The 19,048-nt window shown below is 40.1% G+C and overlaps 1 protein-coding gene across 2 annotated transcripts; it reads left to right on the top strand.

Annotated features, from left to right (window-relative positions):
* The first annotated feature begins 241 nt into the window (after positions 1 to 241).
* LOC100844904 (F-box/LRR-repeat protein 15) lies at positions 242 to 10,436 on the top strand. Of its 2 annotated transcripts, none has more exons than XM_010236417.2 (17): positions 242 to 1,054; positions 1,614 to 1,884; positions 1,979 to 2,111; positions 3,612 to 3,711; positions 3,789 to 3,986; positions 4,072 to 4,342; positions 4,446 to 4,544; positions 4,629 to 4,717; positions 4,812 to 4,911; positions 5,011 to 5,181; positions 5,457 to 5,609; positions 7,026 to 7,186; positions 7,282 to 7,480; positions 7,994 to 8,457; positions 8,551 to 8,614; positions 9,851 to 9,940; positions 10,038 to 10,436. In XM_010236417.2, the coding sequence occupies exons 1-17, from the start codon at positions 642 to 644 to the stop codon at positions 10,062 to 10,064; spliced, it is 3,003 nt and encodes a 1,000-aa protein (XP_010234719.1). In that variant the 5' UTR covers positions 242 to 641; the 3' UTR covers positions 10,065 to 10,436. The 2 variants fall into 2 exon arrangements, with proteins under 2 accessions (XP_010234719.1, XP_003573907.1); XM_003573859.3 differs by having other exon boundaries at positions 10,015 to 10,436.
* Positions 10,437 to 19,048: the final 8,612 nt, after the last annotated feature.

Here is a 19,048-nt window from a genome sequence, read left to right as displayed (position 1 = left end):
TTGCAGGCTCATTTTTATTTTAATTCTGGTCAAAATGGGAGTATATCATGGGAAAGATAAAAACGAAAAACTACACTCGAAGCGTCCCGTAAACAAGACAGGCGCGAAGCGAATGCAAAGGCCCACGCAGCAAAGCCCACCCAAAAACCATAGTTTGACTAACACAAGGGCCCTTCTACGATCGTGTCCCACGTCAACAATGATACAGTACACCGGGTACATAAAGACCGCAACCTACGTTCCTCTGCGCGTCTCTCGCCCCTCCCCTCTCCTCTCCTCCCCTTCCCCAACCCCTGAAGTGGTCGACTGGTCGCGAGCCAGCGGCCACCACCGTTTCCGCCGCGCACAGATCCGCCCAATCCCTGCGGCCCCTGGCCAGGGCTCCGGTACGAACGCCGCGTACCGCAGTCTCCCCTGCCCGACCAGCGTGTCACTTCCGGATCGCGCATCAGCAGCCCCTCCCTCCACCCCCGCGCGGAGCCGAGCCGACTCGACCATATTCGGCGGAATCTGGCGAGGCGTCGGCCGCTACCGGGTTAGACTCCTCGGAATTGGTGGCGGGTTGGTGGCCGGAGGCTAGTCGGGGATGTCACCCGAGGGGGGAGTTCTAGGGTTAGGATTTGGTGCCGTGGTGTGAGGCGATGGCAGACGGGGGTAGGATGAAGGGCGTGGAGGGGAGCGGGGAGGGTGCCGGGCAGGATGAGGAGAGGGATGAAGATGCGCGCGAGGAGCCGGAGCTCGCACTGTCGCTGGGGCGGCGAGGGTGGCACCTGCCCCCGCAACCTCCGCCGGCGCCCGCGTTGAGATGGTCGATGGTCTTCTCGGCTTGGGACCCTGACGCTTCTGGGAGTTCTCGGGCTGCCGAGAGGATTTGGGACTCACCTCCTGTCCCGCCGCTCAGGTTCCCTGACATGTGGCGTGGTGTTCGTGCAGACGGTGATGCAGGGGGTGCTGGGGAGACTGAGGAGCACAACGACGACGAGGAAGAGGATGAGATTGAGGATGGAGATAGGGACCTGCAGAATAAACGTCCAAAGGTGCGAGGCTTTGGCGAGTAAGTTTCTCAGTGACCATATTTTCTTTGCAGTTGTGTTTAATCTTTAGTAAATTTATTTTTGTGGATTTTGTGTTTATAGTACTAGTTTGTACGCAAATCTGTCCGTTCAACTGGAGAATAGGTATCTTTCATGGCTGAAGTGCTGAACTAATAAAAATCTCAGGATGGAACTAGTTTTGTAACTTGATACCTTTTCTTAACATGGTTGGCATGGCCATCCCTTAAATGATTTTCTTACTTCCCCTCAATAGAAATCCTGTAGGAGCAAGACTACCTAATTGTACTGCACTGAACTTGAAGTGACTTCCTCTGAGTTGATATGTGCTTTAGTTGAGTATTAGTTTTTTCACTTCATTCCTATTTGTTTGCTAAAACATGTGTGCAACCATACCACTTTTTAATTCATTCTTAGAGGGATTGTAGGGAGACACTTGTATTGTTGTTGTTGGAGACTAGTGATCTTAACATAAATTTGTACTACTTGTAAATGAAGTCTGTCATCTATTTTTTACTCTTCCCTTGATTACTAGTCCTTATGTACTTGTGATTTTTTCAGAGAAAGCCCACAACATTCTGGTGTTAATGCATCCTTCTTTGGATTTGAACCACCACATTTGAATGCTTTTGCTGAACATGATCATTTGAAGCTGTCACATTGTCCAGAAAATGAATTGGATTTTGGTTTATCACTTTTCTCAAATGATGGTGGGAATGAAATTCAAAGGGAGACCAATAATCAGGAGGCCGGTGGTTTAGAAAAATCAGGTGACAGAAATGCTGAAGGCGTTGCAATAAGAATGGATCTGTCTGATGATCTCTTGCACCTGGTGCGCGTCAATATTTTTCTTAATATTTCTCTATATGCAGGTATTACTAAAACTTCATTCGAGTTTTACTAATATTTTGGATGTGCCATTTCAGATATTTTCCTTCTTGTGCCAGAAGGATTTATGTAGAGCAGGCGCTGCCTGCAAACAGTGGCAATCTGCTTGTATACATGAGGATTTCTGGAAGTGTTTGAAATTTGAGAACACCAGAATATCTCTGCAGAACTGTATGTCGTTTTCTTTTTATCTATTTCTGAACACCAGAATCCACATCTGCATCTGCTATATTTATTTATTTACTGAATGCACGTGGCATGTGCACAAGCTATATTATAGCTTTTATTTTAAATGCATTTAAATGGTGTTTGTGCTGGGCCATATGTCTGAGATAGTTGTTCCAGTGTTTTTTTTTCTGTTTGTTATCCTGATTATCATATTCTATGCCATAAGCTTACATGTTAGAAGAAACTGCCTCTGTTTGATGATTCTTGAACGGTCTGGATCAATGAGTTTATAATTGCATTTCCTAGCTCTTAAGAGGACATGCTTGTCCTGTACAGGTTCAAGAGGTGGCACTTTCATCTATGCCACCTCCATGATTTTCAATGATTACTTATCTGCTATAAAATTACTTATGGCTTAGTGGCATCGGAGGAATAACAGTCCTATGAAATGATCAATTGGATATGATTAGTTGGCAATTTTCCTTAAGTTGCACTGCCTGTCCCTTAATCCATGGCAGGATTCCATTGGATGACGTCCTTGTCCTTCATGTAAGATTTATCACGTTAGGTTACATTCTGTTAGAGTTGTAGATATATAGCCGTGTTATATCTGCGCTGTATAAGGGGCTTTCTGCATATTTGCCACACCTGTACATGTATATACTGCCTTTGGCCTCCAGGGAATACAAGTTGCATATTTCCTTACATTCTACTCCCTCTGATCCTAAATTGTTGTCGAAATATTACATGTATCTAGACGCTTTTTAAGAATAGATACATTCATATTTGGGCAAATTTGAGTCAATAATTTAGGATCAGAGGGAGTATCTTCTAGTTGAAGTTGTTAGGGCCTACCTCTATAGAAGTGGATACAATATCTATTAAACACATATTCCACTCATAATTTCCTCCTTTTATTACTGTTCCATCTTCATGTCGCTGTCTTTGCTAGCCCAACTACCCTTCTCCCATGTCAAGCAAACACCATCCGTACTGAATTTGAGCACGTGTTATGGAATTTAATTATCAAGCACATGCAATTTTATTTTCTAGCTAAGCAAAAGATTCGACTAGAGCTCCTTCCTATTTGCTGTTCCCATCCAATGCTGCTGTCGTCTATAGCCCAACTAACTCTTTCCTATCCAAGCACACAACATCCATAGTTCCACACTAATTATGAGCACTTGTTATGAAAGTAACTACCAGCCAATTCTTACTTTATTTGGATTGAAGCCTGTTATTTGGAACTCTTTGATTATGCTATTATTATTACTATCACTATTATTTAGTATTATTTGTATTACTACTACTAGTGCTACCACCACCACCACCACCACTATTACTATTGCGCTACTAGACTAGCTAAACTTTGTCTCCTTTTCTTCTTTGAAGCTACAGGCTACAACTCATTTAATCATGTCTGTTTCATTCTGTGCTTCTTTGTGATCCCACCTAATTATTACCTTGTTGCTTACATGGTTTGTCAATATGTTGCTTTTGCAGTCGTTAATATCTGCCACCGTTATCAGAATGTGACGGATCTCAATTTATCTGGTGTCTCAGATGCTGATTTGCTAGTGATGGATGCAATAACGTTCTTAAGGTTTTCCCCTATTCATTTTCTTTCTTCCTTGTTGTATTCTTCTCCTTGTTCTATTTTTAAAATTTGGTGGCTTTCAGGCACCTTAAGACATTAACAATGGGTAAGGGACACCTAGGAGAGGCATTTTTTCAAACTTTGGCTGAATGCCCATTGCTGAATACTTTAACAGTCAGTGATGCATCCCTTGGTAGTGGCATTCAAGAAGTAACTGTTAATCATGATGGACTGCGTGAACTTCAAATTGTGAAGTGTCGTGTACTCAGAGTATCTATCAGGTAATGAGCTATTTGTGCAATTAGTTTTCCTGTGTATAAAGGTTTGTACGTGTCCTTAACTAATATATGTTGTTTTACAATCCAGATGTCCGCAACTTCAACTACTGTCTCTGAGGCGAACTGGCATGGCTCATGTATCACTCAATTGTCCTCAGTTGCTTGAATTAGATTTTCAGTCCTGCCATAAGCTTTCTGACACTGCAATTCGTCAAGCTGCTACAGCGTGTCCACTGTTAGCGTCACTAGATATGTCCTCCTGCTCGTGTGTTACTGATGAGACATTGCGTGAGATAGCTTCTGCATGTCAAAATCTTTCTGTTCTTGATGCATCGAACTGCCCGAACATCTCATTTGAGGTTCATTTACCTAACCTTCTGCTTTTTTAATGTCTTCTTTAGATTTTGCCTACCACTATGTACAGTGCATATTTGACACTTTATTTGTTTGTTTCCATTGAAGTCGGTAAAGCTTCCAATGCTGATAGACTTGAGACTATCAAGTTGCGAGGGTATCACATCTGCTTCAATTGGTGCGATATATTATAGTCGTATACTTGAGGTAGTGATACAGTTCTCCTTGGGTTATGATATGGGCAACTGTTTCTCTTGAAAACTAAAGGGGCTTCATTTGCAATTGTTCCAGGCATTGCAACTTGACAATTGTAGTCTGTTGACATCTGTGTCTTTGGATATGCCACATCTCAGGAATATTAGTCTTGTACACCTGCGCAAGTGAGTGGGGGTGGCTCTTCTATATTTGTTTATTGTCACTGTTTTCTTACAGTTCTCCTTGTTCATCATATGATCGTGTTACCTTCCATGTTAGGTTTGCTGATTTAAACCTGCGAAGTCCTGTGCTTTCTTACATTAAAGTTTCCAGATGTTCAGTACTTCGTTGTGTAAGCATAACATCAAATGCTCTTCAGGTTAGGTCTTATAGTCTAATATTACAATTTTGTTATTACTTTTACTGATTTGCATGTTCATTTGTGTGACATTATGGAGTGCTGAATTTGTGACTGCAGAAACTGGTGCTTCAAAAGCAAGAGAGCCTGTCTAGTTTATCATTGCAATGCCACAATTTAATTGATGTGGATCTTAGCGATTGTGAATCATTGACAAATGAAATTTGCGAAGTTTTCAGTGATGGAGGTGGTTGCCCTATGCTCAGGTCATTAATTCTTGATAATTGTGAGGTATGATGTGTGCTGAGGCAACTTACACTCAACTTCCGTCAATAACCCACACATTCAGTGGCAACACTTCTGCACTAGAACAGTTTTATGTGATTTAAAAAATACTGCTATCTAGATGGGTAATGTGTACAATTTTTCGCTTTTAGAAAATTTGTGTTGTTTCACTTAATTCCTATACTAAAATATCACCGTATGTCTTCCTCTTACCTTTTTGTGTTCCAAGTTAAAGGACATCTTTCATTGAAGTTCTGTCGATGTTTTTCCTTTTATTGCAGAGTTTGTGTGTTGTGGGACTGAATAATAGTTCTTTAGTTAATCTCTCACTTGCTGGTTGCCGTTCGATGACATTCCTGAAACTTGCATGCCCAAGGCTTCAAATGGTGAATCTTGATGGTTGTGATCATCTTGAAAGAGCATCATTTTGTCCAGTGAGTATTTTTGTTCATTTTGCTTCTGAAATTTAGTAGATTTCTGGAGCTATGCCTGATCGAATTAGCTCACACGAACTGCCCCCTATATGTGTATGATATGTTTTGCTCTCTTGGAGATAATACAGGGATGGGTATCATCATTTCAGGACCCCAAAAATATAAGATTAGCTTCTAGGTCACATGTTTGGCTGCATTTATTCCATCTAGTTGCACTAGTCTACTTGAACAATACACTAAAATTCAAATGCTGTGTCAAAAGGGTTTTTAGTTTTTTTATTAGAAGTAAGTCCATTTTACCCCCCTCAATTCTTGGGAAAGTTCAAATTTGACCCTAAACTCTAAAACCGGGCAAATTACCCCCCTGAACTCCTGAAACCGTCCACAAGGACCCCCCCCCCTGGCGGTTTCCCCTTCATTTTGGCTGGTATTGGTTGCCACACTAGTGCTTTTGACCAGCCTCTGACTGCCACGCTGGCAAAGGGATGGGCTGGTCCTGCTCTGTTCTCTCTCTCTCTCTCTCTCTCTCTCTCTCCCGTGCCCCTTCTCTCTCATTCTCGTGTCCTCTTCCCCCACTGAACCCTAGAGACGCCGCTGTAGCCGGTCTTCGATTCGGGTCGGCAGCGGCAGTTGAGCTGCAGCAGCGCTCCGATTCGGCAGCGGCAGCGGTTGTTGAGCACGGCAGCAGAGGCAATTTGGCAGCAGCAGCTCCTCCCATCCCCATTTTCCTCTGTTCTCAGCTACTCATCGTCGTCCATGTCTGGCTGCAATGTCTTTTGCCTTTGACCTCCTGCAGCTGCCCTTGCTCAGCCGCAACCGCCACCCTGCCCAGTCTTCCCTGCTCTGCCGCCGCCGCCAGGGCTAGGATGTCTAGAATTTACTGGGGAAAGAACTGAGAGAGATAGAGAAGAGGCACATGAGATAGAAGAGAGAAGGGGCAGCAGCCCACCCCTTTGCCAGCTTGGAGGTCAGAGGCTGGTCAAAGTGCCAGCGAGGCAATCAAAACCAGCCAAGACTAAGGGGAAACAGCCAGGGGGGTCCTCGTGGACGGTTTCAAGAGTTCAGAGGGGTAATTTGCCCGGTTTTAGAGTTTAGGGTCAAATTTGAACTTCCCTCGTGGACGGTTTCAAAATGGACTTACTTCTTCTTTATTATTGGGCTTATAATTTGATATATCTGATTACCATTGTGAGGAACTTGCAAAAGCTGTTGAGTCGTAATGTATTTTTGAAGATAGCCGGGTGGTTAGCTTATGCTAAACAGAGGCTGGTTTGGTCTGTTTGATTTTACGGAAGGTTATATTTGTGGAACAAATGTTGAAGCACATCATTTCTAGATAGTTATACAAAGAATATTGTTTTATTACCTGGATAAATCAATATATTTCTACTTTTCTGACATTTGCATTTTTTCTAGGTTGGTCTTGAATCCCTGAATCTCGGAATTTGTCCAAAGCTGACTGTCCTACACATAGAGGCCCCTAATATGTCTATATTGGAGCTGAAGGGTTGTGGTGTACTTTCTCAGTCTTCAATTAATTGTCCTCGATTGACATCTTTAGATGCCTCTTTCTGCAGGTTTTGCGATGCTTCTAATCATTATTTTTTTGTACAAACTGATAAACATTATTGTCTGGTACTAATTGTTTCTGTATTCTGTTTTGGGTGTTCAGACAGCTTATGGATGATTCACTGTCCCGGACAGCAGAGGCATGCCCCCTCATCGAACATCTTATCCTGTCATCATGTTTATCCATTGACATCACTGGATTGTCTTCACTGAATTGCCTTCATATGCTGGCCTTGCTTGACCTATCATATACATTTTTGATCAACTTGAAGCCGGTTTTTGACAGTTGTCCACAGTTAAAGGTAGGTGCCTCGTTTTGATTAAACCATTAATGTTGTAGATCTTGGCATGCAGCATAGTACCTCCGCCCCAAAATAAGTGACGTGGATTTGTATAGATTCTTATGCAAATCCCTGTCACTTATTTTGGGACGGAGGGAGTATATAATAAAAAGGCAATTTGTTTAACTCAACTTGCTGATTTTATAGACATGGCAATTTGTGACATTTTTAATGATTAGTTTTAGGAGATCACACAATATGGCCTATGCATTTATTCTAAGGTGGACACATAAAAAAACCCTTCTCATTCTTTGTAATATCATAGGGAAGACCATGCGATGAGTATACGATCTACTGCAGTTATTAGTTGCCAAAGCAGTTCCTTCCTATGCTATTTTTATTTTTATATTGTGTCCAGCATTTTGACGTTTCTAATATGTGATGGCATTTTAACTGTATCTCACAAAGGAGAGGCGTAGATAATGTTACGTAAGGGTACTTACTGTGTTCTTACCATATATCTTTCTCTGGCAGGTCTTGAAACTTTCAGCTTGCAAGTATCTGAGTGATTCTTCTTTAGATCCACTCTACAGAGAGTGTGCTCTCCCAATGCTTACTGAGCTAGATCTATCGTACTCGTCAATTGGGCAGACTGCGATAGAGGAACTTCTTGCATGTTGTACAAATCTGGTTAATGTTAACTTGAACGGTTGCACGAACTTGCATGAATTGGTATGTGGGTCAGATTATTGCTCGTCTGTTGACATGCCAATTGATGTTTGCCCCTCTTATTCCGCACCAGACAAGACTAAAGAGATCAATGAGAGCCCCTATTCTCTGCTTGAAGTCCTCAACTGCACTGGTTGTCCAAACATTAAGAAAGTTGTTATTTCTTCAGTGGCAAACTACCTGAATTTGTCCAAAATCAACCTTAATCTTTCAGCACACTTGAAGGAAGTAGATCTAAAGTGCTCCAATCTTTACAATTTAAACCTGAGGTAATATTTTGTACATTTCTGTGCTTGCCCAAGTTTATTTGCCCAGCATCTTATGTGCTTATACCATATACTATTCTACCTTTTTTTTTGCAGCAATTGCAGCTCACTAGAGATTCTGAAGCTTGATTGCCCAAGATTGGCTAACCTCCAACTTCTGGTACTATTCTTAGTTTCTACTGATGTTTTGAACTTATTAGCTGGCAAGTGTGGCTACTGTGTGTATAGGAATATAATTTGATGTTGCTTCTGTTAATTTTATTAATGGTGCTTTGCTCCAATTCTTGGAGGCGTGAAAAATTAATAATCTTTATCGTTATACTCCCATAAGAGACTCAATTGATGGCGGCGGCCCGTCATGCCTGTAAACTGCATCACTTGTTTATTTCACATAAATCAATGAGATGATCACGAATATGGATTATATGATCGAAGATAATAGATGATTGTACACCATTTTCATTAAATATATAGCGTACTTTTCTTTAGTCTGTAGCGACGTGTGGGTATCTTGCTAGTATCAAGTTATATTCTTTATCCCCTTTTGCTGATCTCAATAATCTGGACCGATTCAAGTAAATCCCCAGAATACCTCATCCATCGAGTAAATTTACACATGCTGCTATCATGTTAATGCATGATTTGACCCTTTAATTATCCCTCGAACTCCTTCCGTAGCCCTGGACATATTTTTAATTTGGCCAATGGCCTTATTGAAGTTTAAAAAAAAGGAGAAATGGTTAATAGTCAGGCTCGCCCAACCTTATAGCTTTTATATGGTTTTATTTAATTTTTAATTTCAGGAAAATATACGCACGAGTTTGCAATAACAAATTGAGCATCTAATTCCTCTTTTGAAATAACTTGTCGGACCGTAATAACTGTGCTGGTAACATGAATGGGAAGCAGCTGATAATTTCTACGCTTCTACTTGAGAAACACTTAGCTCTATATGTCATTATATGTTAAGAAAACATCATTTGCTATTGTTACTTATTAGTCATCTTACCCAGGATATTAATGTAACTGAGTCTAATAAATTTGTGCTCCCTCCGATCTGATTTAATTATCGCAGGTTGAGGCAAAACTTTGCCTAAACCTGCGACAATTAAATTGGATCGGAGGGAGTAAATTACTCAAATGTACTCCCTCCGATCCATAATAAGTGTTGTTGGATCGGAGGGAGTAGCATTTTAGTCTGTTGCATTTATTCAATTGACAATTACTTTAAATTTGTATCTCGACCTCGTAAGTGCGTGTATAAATGGCCTATTAAAATCAAGAAACCTTGAATTATTAATACTTATAATGAATAGGCTAAACGTTGCCTTTATAAATAGAACACTGGCTTTATCTGGTACATATACTTGACTCTTCCAACGTCATCCTCTTGTAGGCATGTACTATGTTGCAAGAGGAGGAACTAGAATCTGCACTATCTTTTTGTGGTTCATTGGAGATCCTCAACGTACACTCTTGTCCAAAGGTAACTTATATTGGTGTGCATTAGCAGCACTAGCTTTGTGAACTTCGTCCTGAATACTACTTGTTTCTGAACAGATAAACGCTCTGGATTTTGGCAGACTGCAGGCCGTTTGCCCAACCCTTAAGCGCATCCAGAGCAGCCTCATTGCGTAGTATGAAGGATGTTGTCATCTTGATGGACCAGAGGAACTAGCCCAGTCCAGATCTATAACACTAGTGCCTCATCGTGCTGCCATTGTACATACTAGTGCAGCATCGCCAATATAATGCACGGCAGCGTCTATTAGGAACCAGGACCGATGTGTGCCTATTTTCTTTTGAAGTAATAAGTACCTTGCTGAATAGCTGGAACATGGAAAGTGTTTGTTTGTATTTGCTTCTGAAGTGCACCGATGAAGCAAGCAGATCTGTACTCCGGTTTATATGACTGAATAATCATCTTGTTTGGATCTGAATTAGTAATTTATTATATGCCATGCTTATTCTGTGTGAATTAATTCCTTTTGTTGTTTCTAAAGTGCACAATCTTGTTTGGATCTAAATTAGTAATTGATTACGTGGCATTCTTATTTTGTATGTGTTCTCTTTGTTAGTTAGAACTATATTTAACACATGTTAAATATGTAGGAATCCATGCTTAAGGGACATCCTTTGGTGGCATCTCTTCCAATAGACACTTTTTGGTGGCATCTCTTGTAATCTTTTATATACCATGATCATCAACAAAGAACACACACTTGAATCATTTGTTTCAATCTCGTTTACTCTCTATTCTCAACACGTTATCAGCACGCTCTACCGAGAGCATCAAGAATGAGGAGATGAACTTCCCACAACAAGAGAAACCAATCTTTGGAATTGATCTGGAATCGATCAAGCATCATCAAGATCAGAAGAAGAAAACGATCTCTTGGATGATACACTCATGCTTGTACAGGAAACAGAAATTGATCTAGACAATTGATTCATCTAATCAAACATTCCATCTGTCTATCTTTCGTTTTCTTCTATGCTATTGATGAACTGACTAATCACAATTTGATTTTATGCATTCCCAATGAAATTCAGAGAAGATAGATCAGAAGCAACCAATCTTTGAATCAATCAAGCCAGCGAAGAAATCTACACCTGAAGGACAAACATGCATGGATGGATTGGAAGAAAAATCATGATGCTGCTTCCTGCATACATGCGATCCTATTGATTAATCTCTTCACTACAACTAACGAATTAAACATTGCATTACTTCTAATGCATCTCATCTTTTTCCTTCGTGCCTAGCAACTGGAACGGAGAACCAAGAGAAAAGATCAACAATAGAGAAGAGGAAGAAACTGATCTGCAAAAAAAAAATCTGAAAATCGATTGGATCAATCAAATTAGAGAAGATCAAGAACACAGAAGGATGAAAAATCAAGTTGTCCCTCACTGTTTTTCTCCTGATCTATGGTAACCCCTGGCCATGAATTAGCCTTCTTTCTACACCCACTGCATCTTCGTCGTTTTCGGTCGTCATCGATGCACACAGCACATCGACGGCCACGCCGTTTTCAGCGTGGCACCTGGCTCTCCAACCCTCGTGCCGGAGACAGCGCTAGGCGACATCTGTCCCGACGCGACCCTCAGCGCAACCCCGCTTCACCAAGAGCAGGCGGTTGTAGACCTCGATGATGATCCATGACCACCCTTTATAACGATTGGCGGCGACGAACAGCGCCGCTATGCCTTGGCTTGACGCGGCAACGACCAACTCGCAGCAGTCGACGGCGCAACCTCCAGTGGCAGCAATCTGCCACTGCCTCCTCCCCGCGAGGACCTCAGCGCGGCATCCGACGGTCGTCCTACTGCATGCCCCGCTCCAAAGCGCCAACGGCGAGTCCCTCCCTTCGGCAACAAGCCCCTCGCCTCCTCCCAACCCTCCATCGGCGGTGGCGGCGATTTGGGGATTTCTCATCGTAGAGCACGGGACGGATGGGGATTTTTATCCCTTGGATTTTTTTTATTTAGTCCTCGGACTTTATCATAATTCTGCCAACATCCATTCATTTTCTGTACTATGCTTACAAGTTTGCAAACAGAACCCGGTTTATACGGATAATTGCAAACAAGTCTAACTAACAGTACTGTAGATACACTACTTATCATGTTTTGGCTATCATGTCATGTTTACTTCTATTTTTATTTACATCTCCATGCATTGTTCTGTTGAGTTTTAAATTCCAGAATATGTATAAATGTAAACGTTTTCATGTTCAAATGTATTTGCTTTTAGCAATTCGTACAACATGAATGTTGGTACAACGGTAATATTATCCGCTTATATTAAGCCTATGATGTTTAAAAGCTCAATTGGCTTAATTAAATATTGGATTTTGCAATTTGAAAGACGATTACCTCAGATTGATATTTGGGATCATAAGGTACTACAGACTTTCAATAACGGTAAAATGCTAAATGGCGTTGAATGTTTCGTGGGAACATACACCTTATTGAAAGCAGTGAATTTCTCGCGTACTACTGAGAGGTCTATGTTATGTCAGAAATTGACACAATGACTATCTTCAATGTGCTCTTCCTAATATTTAAATTAAATATAACACAAGGTAGTATATGCTTTCACTAACGGTAGAATGCTAAATGACGTTGAATGTTCCGTGGGAACATACAACTTATTGAAAGCAACGAATTTTTCGCGTATTACTGAGAGATCTAAATCACTTTTTAGTGATAACCTTCAAAGTGTTATATTAATAATTTGAGGTCCACATTATATTACTCAAGTCTTCTCTTAAACTTTCAATTTTTGCAAATGTTATTACAACGTAACCATGATGATATTTAATTTACTCACAAGTAAATTAATCAAATTTTTGGTTTACATATAGGTCAAGATGACCGGAAAAATACAATTCGACGAGCTTGCGCTCAACGGTCAGAACTATCCTACATGTATAATGCACATAAAATGTCTACATGGCATCCCATGAGATTGTGGGTATACTCCAACCTCTTCAAGACGTGATGCCCAACTAACAGAAATGCAAAAATATGGTGCTTTGTACCATACTCATCCAGATCTCAAGTCTGAATACTTACTCGATAGAAATATCCACATGCTTTAGATCGTGGGAAAGGCATTGCAAAGTGTATCTTAAAACTAGCCTTTGTCCAAAGTGTGTATATGCTACACGCATTTGACCCCACAATATCTGGTCAATATGTATCAACAATCCTGGGACAACCGACCTGCCCAAGGTCAAAGATTTGAAGCTCACTTCAATATCCACGTTGACAGCATCAAGGAAACTGATTGTCCGCAAGATGTTCTCCTAGAACAAAGCAACAACGAGGCATTCCCGCGGTCAATCCTATGGGTACGAAGAATATGACAATTGAGTTTAACTCGAATAACATGTTTGGCGACTATAAATAGTCCCATCACTCCATAGATATTATAAGTCCATTTGACTGTTGTAATAACACATACACATATGTCGTTATTGTTGTCATTCTATATTGTATATCACAATATAGTGTATCAGCACTTGATACAAATAAATTTTACATTTCCATACATAGATTTCTACAGGAGTCAATCTGATGAAAGAGGAATTGTGCCTGGTGGACACTAGCGCCACAAACTGTAGACATAGGAAATAAAATACTACGGAGAATGGAGAGATCTTTACAATCGCTATACGCGATACAATAATTTTTGGCTCCTGACGTGCCATAATTACACTCCCTATGGGTACACAAGTGACTATCCAGGATACTCTACAGTGTCCAGATTCAACTCATATCCTACTGAGCCGTATTAGAGATATCTGTAAAAGTGGTTTTCATATCGAAAACCATAATGACAACAAAGAGGAATATCTTCTCTTTACCAAGACAACGGATATGGCAAATAAATATTTCAATACACATACACCACGCCCGTAGCAAATGTTGTGTATAAGGTAATTTTTTAGAATGTCACTACATTCCAAATGTGGCATAGTCGCCATTGTCACCCTGAATAGCAATTCCAATTCCATTAGTCATGAATTAAATACTGCTAAATTTCCTCAATATTCATATTCCATGTGCACTATTTTTGCTACATGAAAGCTAACTTTGGGACCTTCATATCTCAAGATACTAGCAAAACCACTCAAATTCCTTGAACACATTCAAAGTGATAATTGTGGTTGCATACAACCATGGTCTGGACTTTCCCTATATTTCATGGTTCAATAAGTTCATCTACATGATGGCTCACGTATGTCTTCTGTCCACACAAAACCATGTATATGCTAAATAATGAGCCAATGTAGTAAACTACAAGCTCATAATGCAAAATATCGAATTAAATCAATTCGAATTGACATTGTTGCAGAATTCTCCTCACATGCTTTCAATGATTATTGCATGGTTTTGGGGGCTTGAAGCTCAACACTATGTCCCATATTGGGGGTTTGATTTGAATATCTGATCAAAGGATATAGCTCATTATACATGATTTTTACTAATGAATTGCAACTTACCAACCTCATGTTGGGTCAGCAGTTCTACACGCTGCTAACTTAATTCATAAGTGAACAACTGCATATCGTAATAATTCACCTATCCTATTTATACGTGGAGATCTACCAAATATTTCCCATATGCAATTATTCGGTCAAATACCTATATCACCACTCCAGTGTACATCAATGGCCCCTCACAGATTTGGGATCTAACTGAGGAATAACTGTAATTTTCGTCACTTACAAATACCTCAAGTCCCTGTTAGGGAGAGTTATTTATGGCCAGTACACCGTCTATATGAAAGAAAATCATTCATTTGCAACACATTGCAAATAATCTGCCATACTGATTTACTGACTACAAAGGTATCATTAAATTCTCTAATCATGCCACTAATGTGCCCGAAAGAGTGGAGGTAGCAATTAAAAAACCACTCAACTCTCCATTCAATACATGAGGGGGAGAAGTACGATCACAGTACATGATTTAGCTTCTCGCAAGCAACAAAGGAAAGTTCTGAGGATACTCTTAAAAATCATTAAATGCAAATTCAACTTCACGTTGATAGATACCAAATGGGTAGTATACGCCCAGTGGAAGGGAAACCTCCGCAAACCTAGCTCTATAGTGCACACAATGACTGGGACATCGAATACCTAGACTTGACCGCAATGGGAAACTGCGAATAGTCATCATGGGTACATAATCATCTATACGATGATATCACGTGTGTCTAATCTACACACTAAACCATGCACAAATATCTAGATTTTGGAGAATCATCAAAAGACTATAAAAATTGTCGACATACATTTCTGCACTATAATTGCAACTACCTCCCGAATGATCCTGGTCCAAAGACCATGGCCATGGCATAGTGTGAAAACACTCGGACTGGATTCAATCGAAGGATGCAATGCAAGCAGAATCAGCTTCGCTCAATAAAAGGAAGGTATCAGCGAAATTAATACCTACACCAATTTTCATCCCAAATTGGAATGAAAATAATGAGGTGGTGAGACTCAAAGCGAGGCTTGTAACACAAGGGTTCACGCAGATACCCGAAACCAATTCTCCATATATGTGTGGAATCATTTCCGATAACATATTTCAATGTCAGTTCTAAATCGTCTATTTACGCAGTTGATAGACGTGGTGACAAAATATCTTTATGAGTCACTTGATTTGGACATACAGGTTCCTTAAGGAATCCCAATTTCTGAATACACATGGAAGGCGCAACATGTATAGTGTAAAACCTTAATAAGTCACTACATGGCTTATTAACGTAGTCGGGACAATTGGTACAACCAACTAAATGAGTTTCTTCCACTGAAGGACTACTCAAACAATGATGATTGTCCAACTGTATACATCAAGAAGTTTGATGAAACGTACAATCACCTAAAGACGGAATTTGAGATGAAGGATCCGGGTAAAACCAAATTTACTTGGGTTTAAAACTCGAACACCTTATCTCAAGTATTATGGTACACCGAGCTACCTATATTCAGAAAGTGTTGGAATTTTTTAACATAAACAAATCTTATCCATCGAATCTCTCATGGTTGTTCAATCTCTAGACGTAGAGAAAGATCCATTTAAACCATAAGAAGATGGACAAGAGATATCATAAGTTCAATATCATCGGATAAACTGACTCTAACTACTTATTAGATCCCACAAAGTTTGATTAAAATATGCTTTCGTGTTCCTACACATGGTGGGATAGCCATCCTAAGAAAGTTTTCCAAACTTCACTCTAGTGGCTACATCGATCAATCATTCTGGAATTACCACGGGCATCATGCATATGTGTGCATGTCTTCACATAATGATAAACCACATACAAAATTATGTGGTATTGGTTCCATTGAATCATTAACCATTATCTACAAAGATATTGCTGCTTGTGTTGCATGGATGCAAACAGGTTATATAAAAAGCAATATCACTATTCATATTGCCCCGAGGTTGTTTTATCCTCACGAACCTCAGGGGGGGAGTATCTTCCTAAGTTATAACCTATTCAAACATTATATTACACTCTTTTTCCTTTTATGAGTTTACTTTACGGTTCTCATCAAGGTTTTTAATGAGGTAATATCAACATAAGACCATATGTCATACATCCTATTTTCCCCATTGGTTTTTTTTAAAGGAAGTATACAATGCATACTGATGTCATATTTCTTAATTTTCCCCACCGGGGTTTTCGAAGGAAATATACAAGACATAAATATTGTTCTCTAAACTCATGCGTTTTTCTTTTATTTAAGGTTTTTCTCATATGAGTTATCATGGAGACAATAACCATTATATGTTGTAACATTTTCTCCTTATATTTTCACTGGGTTTTAAAGGAGTTTTAGCAACATATCTTACACCACTCTCCTCATATTTTTCTCACAGGGTTTTTGGAGGAATCTTTATTCAAGATGATCGCGAGGACAAGCATAGATTAGGGGGAGTGTTAGAATTATATTTAACACATGTTAAATATGTAGGAATCCATGCTTGAGGGACACATCCCTTCTCTCTCTCTCTAATATGTAACTGCCATCTTTTGATGGCATCCTTTTCAATAGACACCTTTTGATGGCACCCCTTGTAATTCTTTATATACCATGATCATCAATAAAGAACACGCACTTGAATCATTTGCTTTGTCTCAATCTCGTTTACTCTCTATTCTCAACACTCTTGATCTCTCAAAAGGTGCGCTTCTTCTTATGTGGCATGCATCTACTCCCTCCGTCCCGAAATATCTGATGTTGATTTTGTATAGATTTTTATACAACTTCACGTCACTTATTTTCCGGATGGAGGGAGTATGTTTTGTATATGCATGTGCGGCTACTGAGGTGAGATTTTCACGTCAGGTGTGAAACAGGCTACATGAGTTAATGGAGGCATTGTTTTTTTTCCACCAGGCCTCTTGCTGATGCTACGTGGGCTTCTCCAAATTCCTCGGACCCTAAAAAAAATCAAATGCATGTTGCATCCAATTGGTGAGAAGGTTTGGCTGGATACATCTGAGTCACTAGGCTAGCTAAGGAAGAAAGATGATCAACAAAGCTTGATATCCTTGTAACTAATTAATAAAACTATGTACTCTCTCTGTCCAACAAAAGATGTTTAAAATTTGTCAAAATTTGAATATATTTAAACATGACTTATTGTATAGATGCATTCAAATTTAGTCAAACTTGAGACATCCTTTGTTGGGCGGAGAAAGTATCATTAAATTACATGTCTTAAAAGATACTTCCTCCGTTTCTTAAAGAATGTCATATTTGTTTTCATTAAGACAAGACTTTAACCACAAATTACTATGGCAAGATGTGGTTTATATGACATGAAACTAGCATCGCTACATTCCTTATCGAAAGTACTTCATGATAATTGTGGTTTAATGTTATATAAACCACACTTTGACATAGTAATTTGTGGTTAAAGCCTTATCTTAATGAAAGTTAATATGCCATTCTTAAAGAAACTGAGGGAGTAGGTTGACGATGTAAAACAATTTTTCATGAAGAATTTAAAAACTGTACCAAGGAAAGTGAAAAAAGAAACCACGCGCTTGCTCTGGTGGCTTGACATTCATGAAGAATTTTGCTTGGACGACCTAGTTTGCTGCATCAGTCTTGATATTTATCTTGATAGGCCTTAGTATTTGCTGTAATATTGACCAGGTTGAAGTTCCTCACAAGACCGTGCATTCTGCTTGTTCTGGCAAAAAAAGAGAAAGAAAGAAAAACAAAACCATAGACGACGGGCATGATTACTATAAACTATAGTCCATGGCCTTGCTTTGGATGCTGATCCCTCTTTTCTGGGCTGAATTTCTTAAAGAAGCCACTGTCATGCTGATCCCTCTTTTCTGACCTTCATTTCCGTTTAAAAAATTGAAGAAGTCTGTAATAAAAAAATGCTCACATAGTTACATACTACCTCCGATCCATAACAAGTGTCGTTTATTATAGATGGATGGATAGGAGGAAGTAGTACATATTAAGCAAAATGCTCAAACAATTGCTCAGCGTAACGTGGCATACACCATTCAAGTACCATGAAAAATTACCTTCAAAATCTCATTGTGTACATGCAAATGTGCATCTCACCGATAACACATACATATACCATCACAACAATCCATATCTCAATAGCAACTGAAATTGCTCCACCATTTCAATGCCAATGAAAACAAAATAGAGAAGTTGCTAAACATTCAAGCAGAGTAGGTCGACAGTCGGAAGAGAATTTAGAGTAGGTTGGTGATGAGCTGCATCGGTTGCCAGAAAGAGGATGCATAGTAGGTCAGTGACGAGCGGCTTCAGCCTTCAGCAGGCAGAAGTAGGCCTGGTAACGGTGGGAAGCCCGCACCAGAACCAACCCACGCCAGAGCATACTAATCATATTTCCCAACCGTGTCGCACCAGTGGCCCACGGGGCCCCACTGGTACGGGACGCGTGGGTCGCAACTAACGAGACCCTGCTAGGCCGGCTCCCCGGGAGGGACGAAACCGGGAAGCTACCAGCTCACTCTCCCGCAACTTGCCGGCCAACGGTACCGGGGCACCTCCCGGGTATT

The sequence above is a fragment of the Brachypodium distachyon genome, chromosome 3, assembly GCF_000005505.3.
Source record: "Brachypodium distachyon strain Bd21 chromosome 3, Brachypodium_distachyon_v3.0, whole genome shotgun sequence".
Classification (NCBI taxonomy): Eukaryota; Viridiplantae; Streptophyta; class Magnoliopsida; order Poales; family Poaceae; genus Brachypodium; species Brachypodium distachyon.
Note: the sequence above shows the minus strand (reverse complement) of the source record. Positions and strands in the feature narration are given on the sequence as shown.

Coding starts and splice junctions, on each gene's coding strand:
- LOC100844904 (XM_003573859.3), top strand. CDS start 642: ATGGCAGACGGGGGTAGGATGAAGGGCGTGGAGGGGAGCGGGGAGGGT. Junction 4,718..4,811: donor AGTCTTGTACACCTGCGCAA/GTGAGTGGGGGT, acceptor CTTCCATGTTAG/GTTTGCTGATTTAAACCTGC. Junction 9,941..10,014: donor ACGTACACTCTTGTCCAAAG/GTAACTTATATT, acceptor GTTTCTGAACAG/ATAAACGCTCTGGATTTTGG.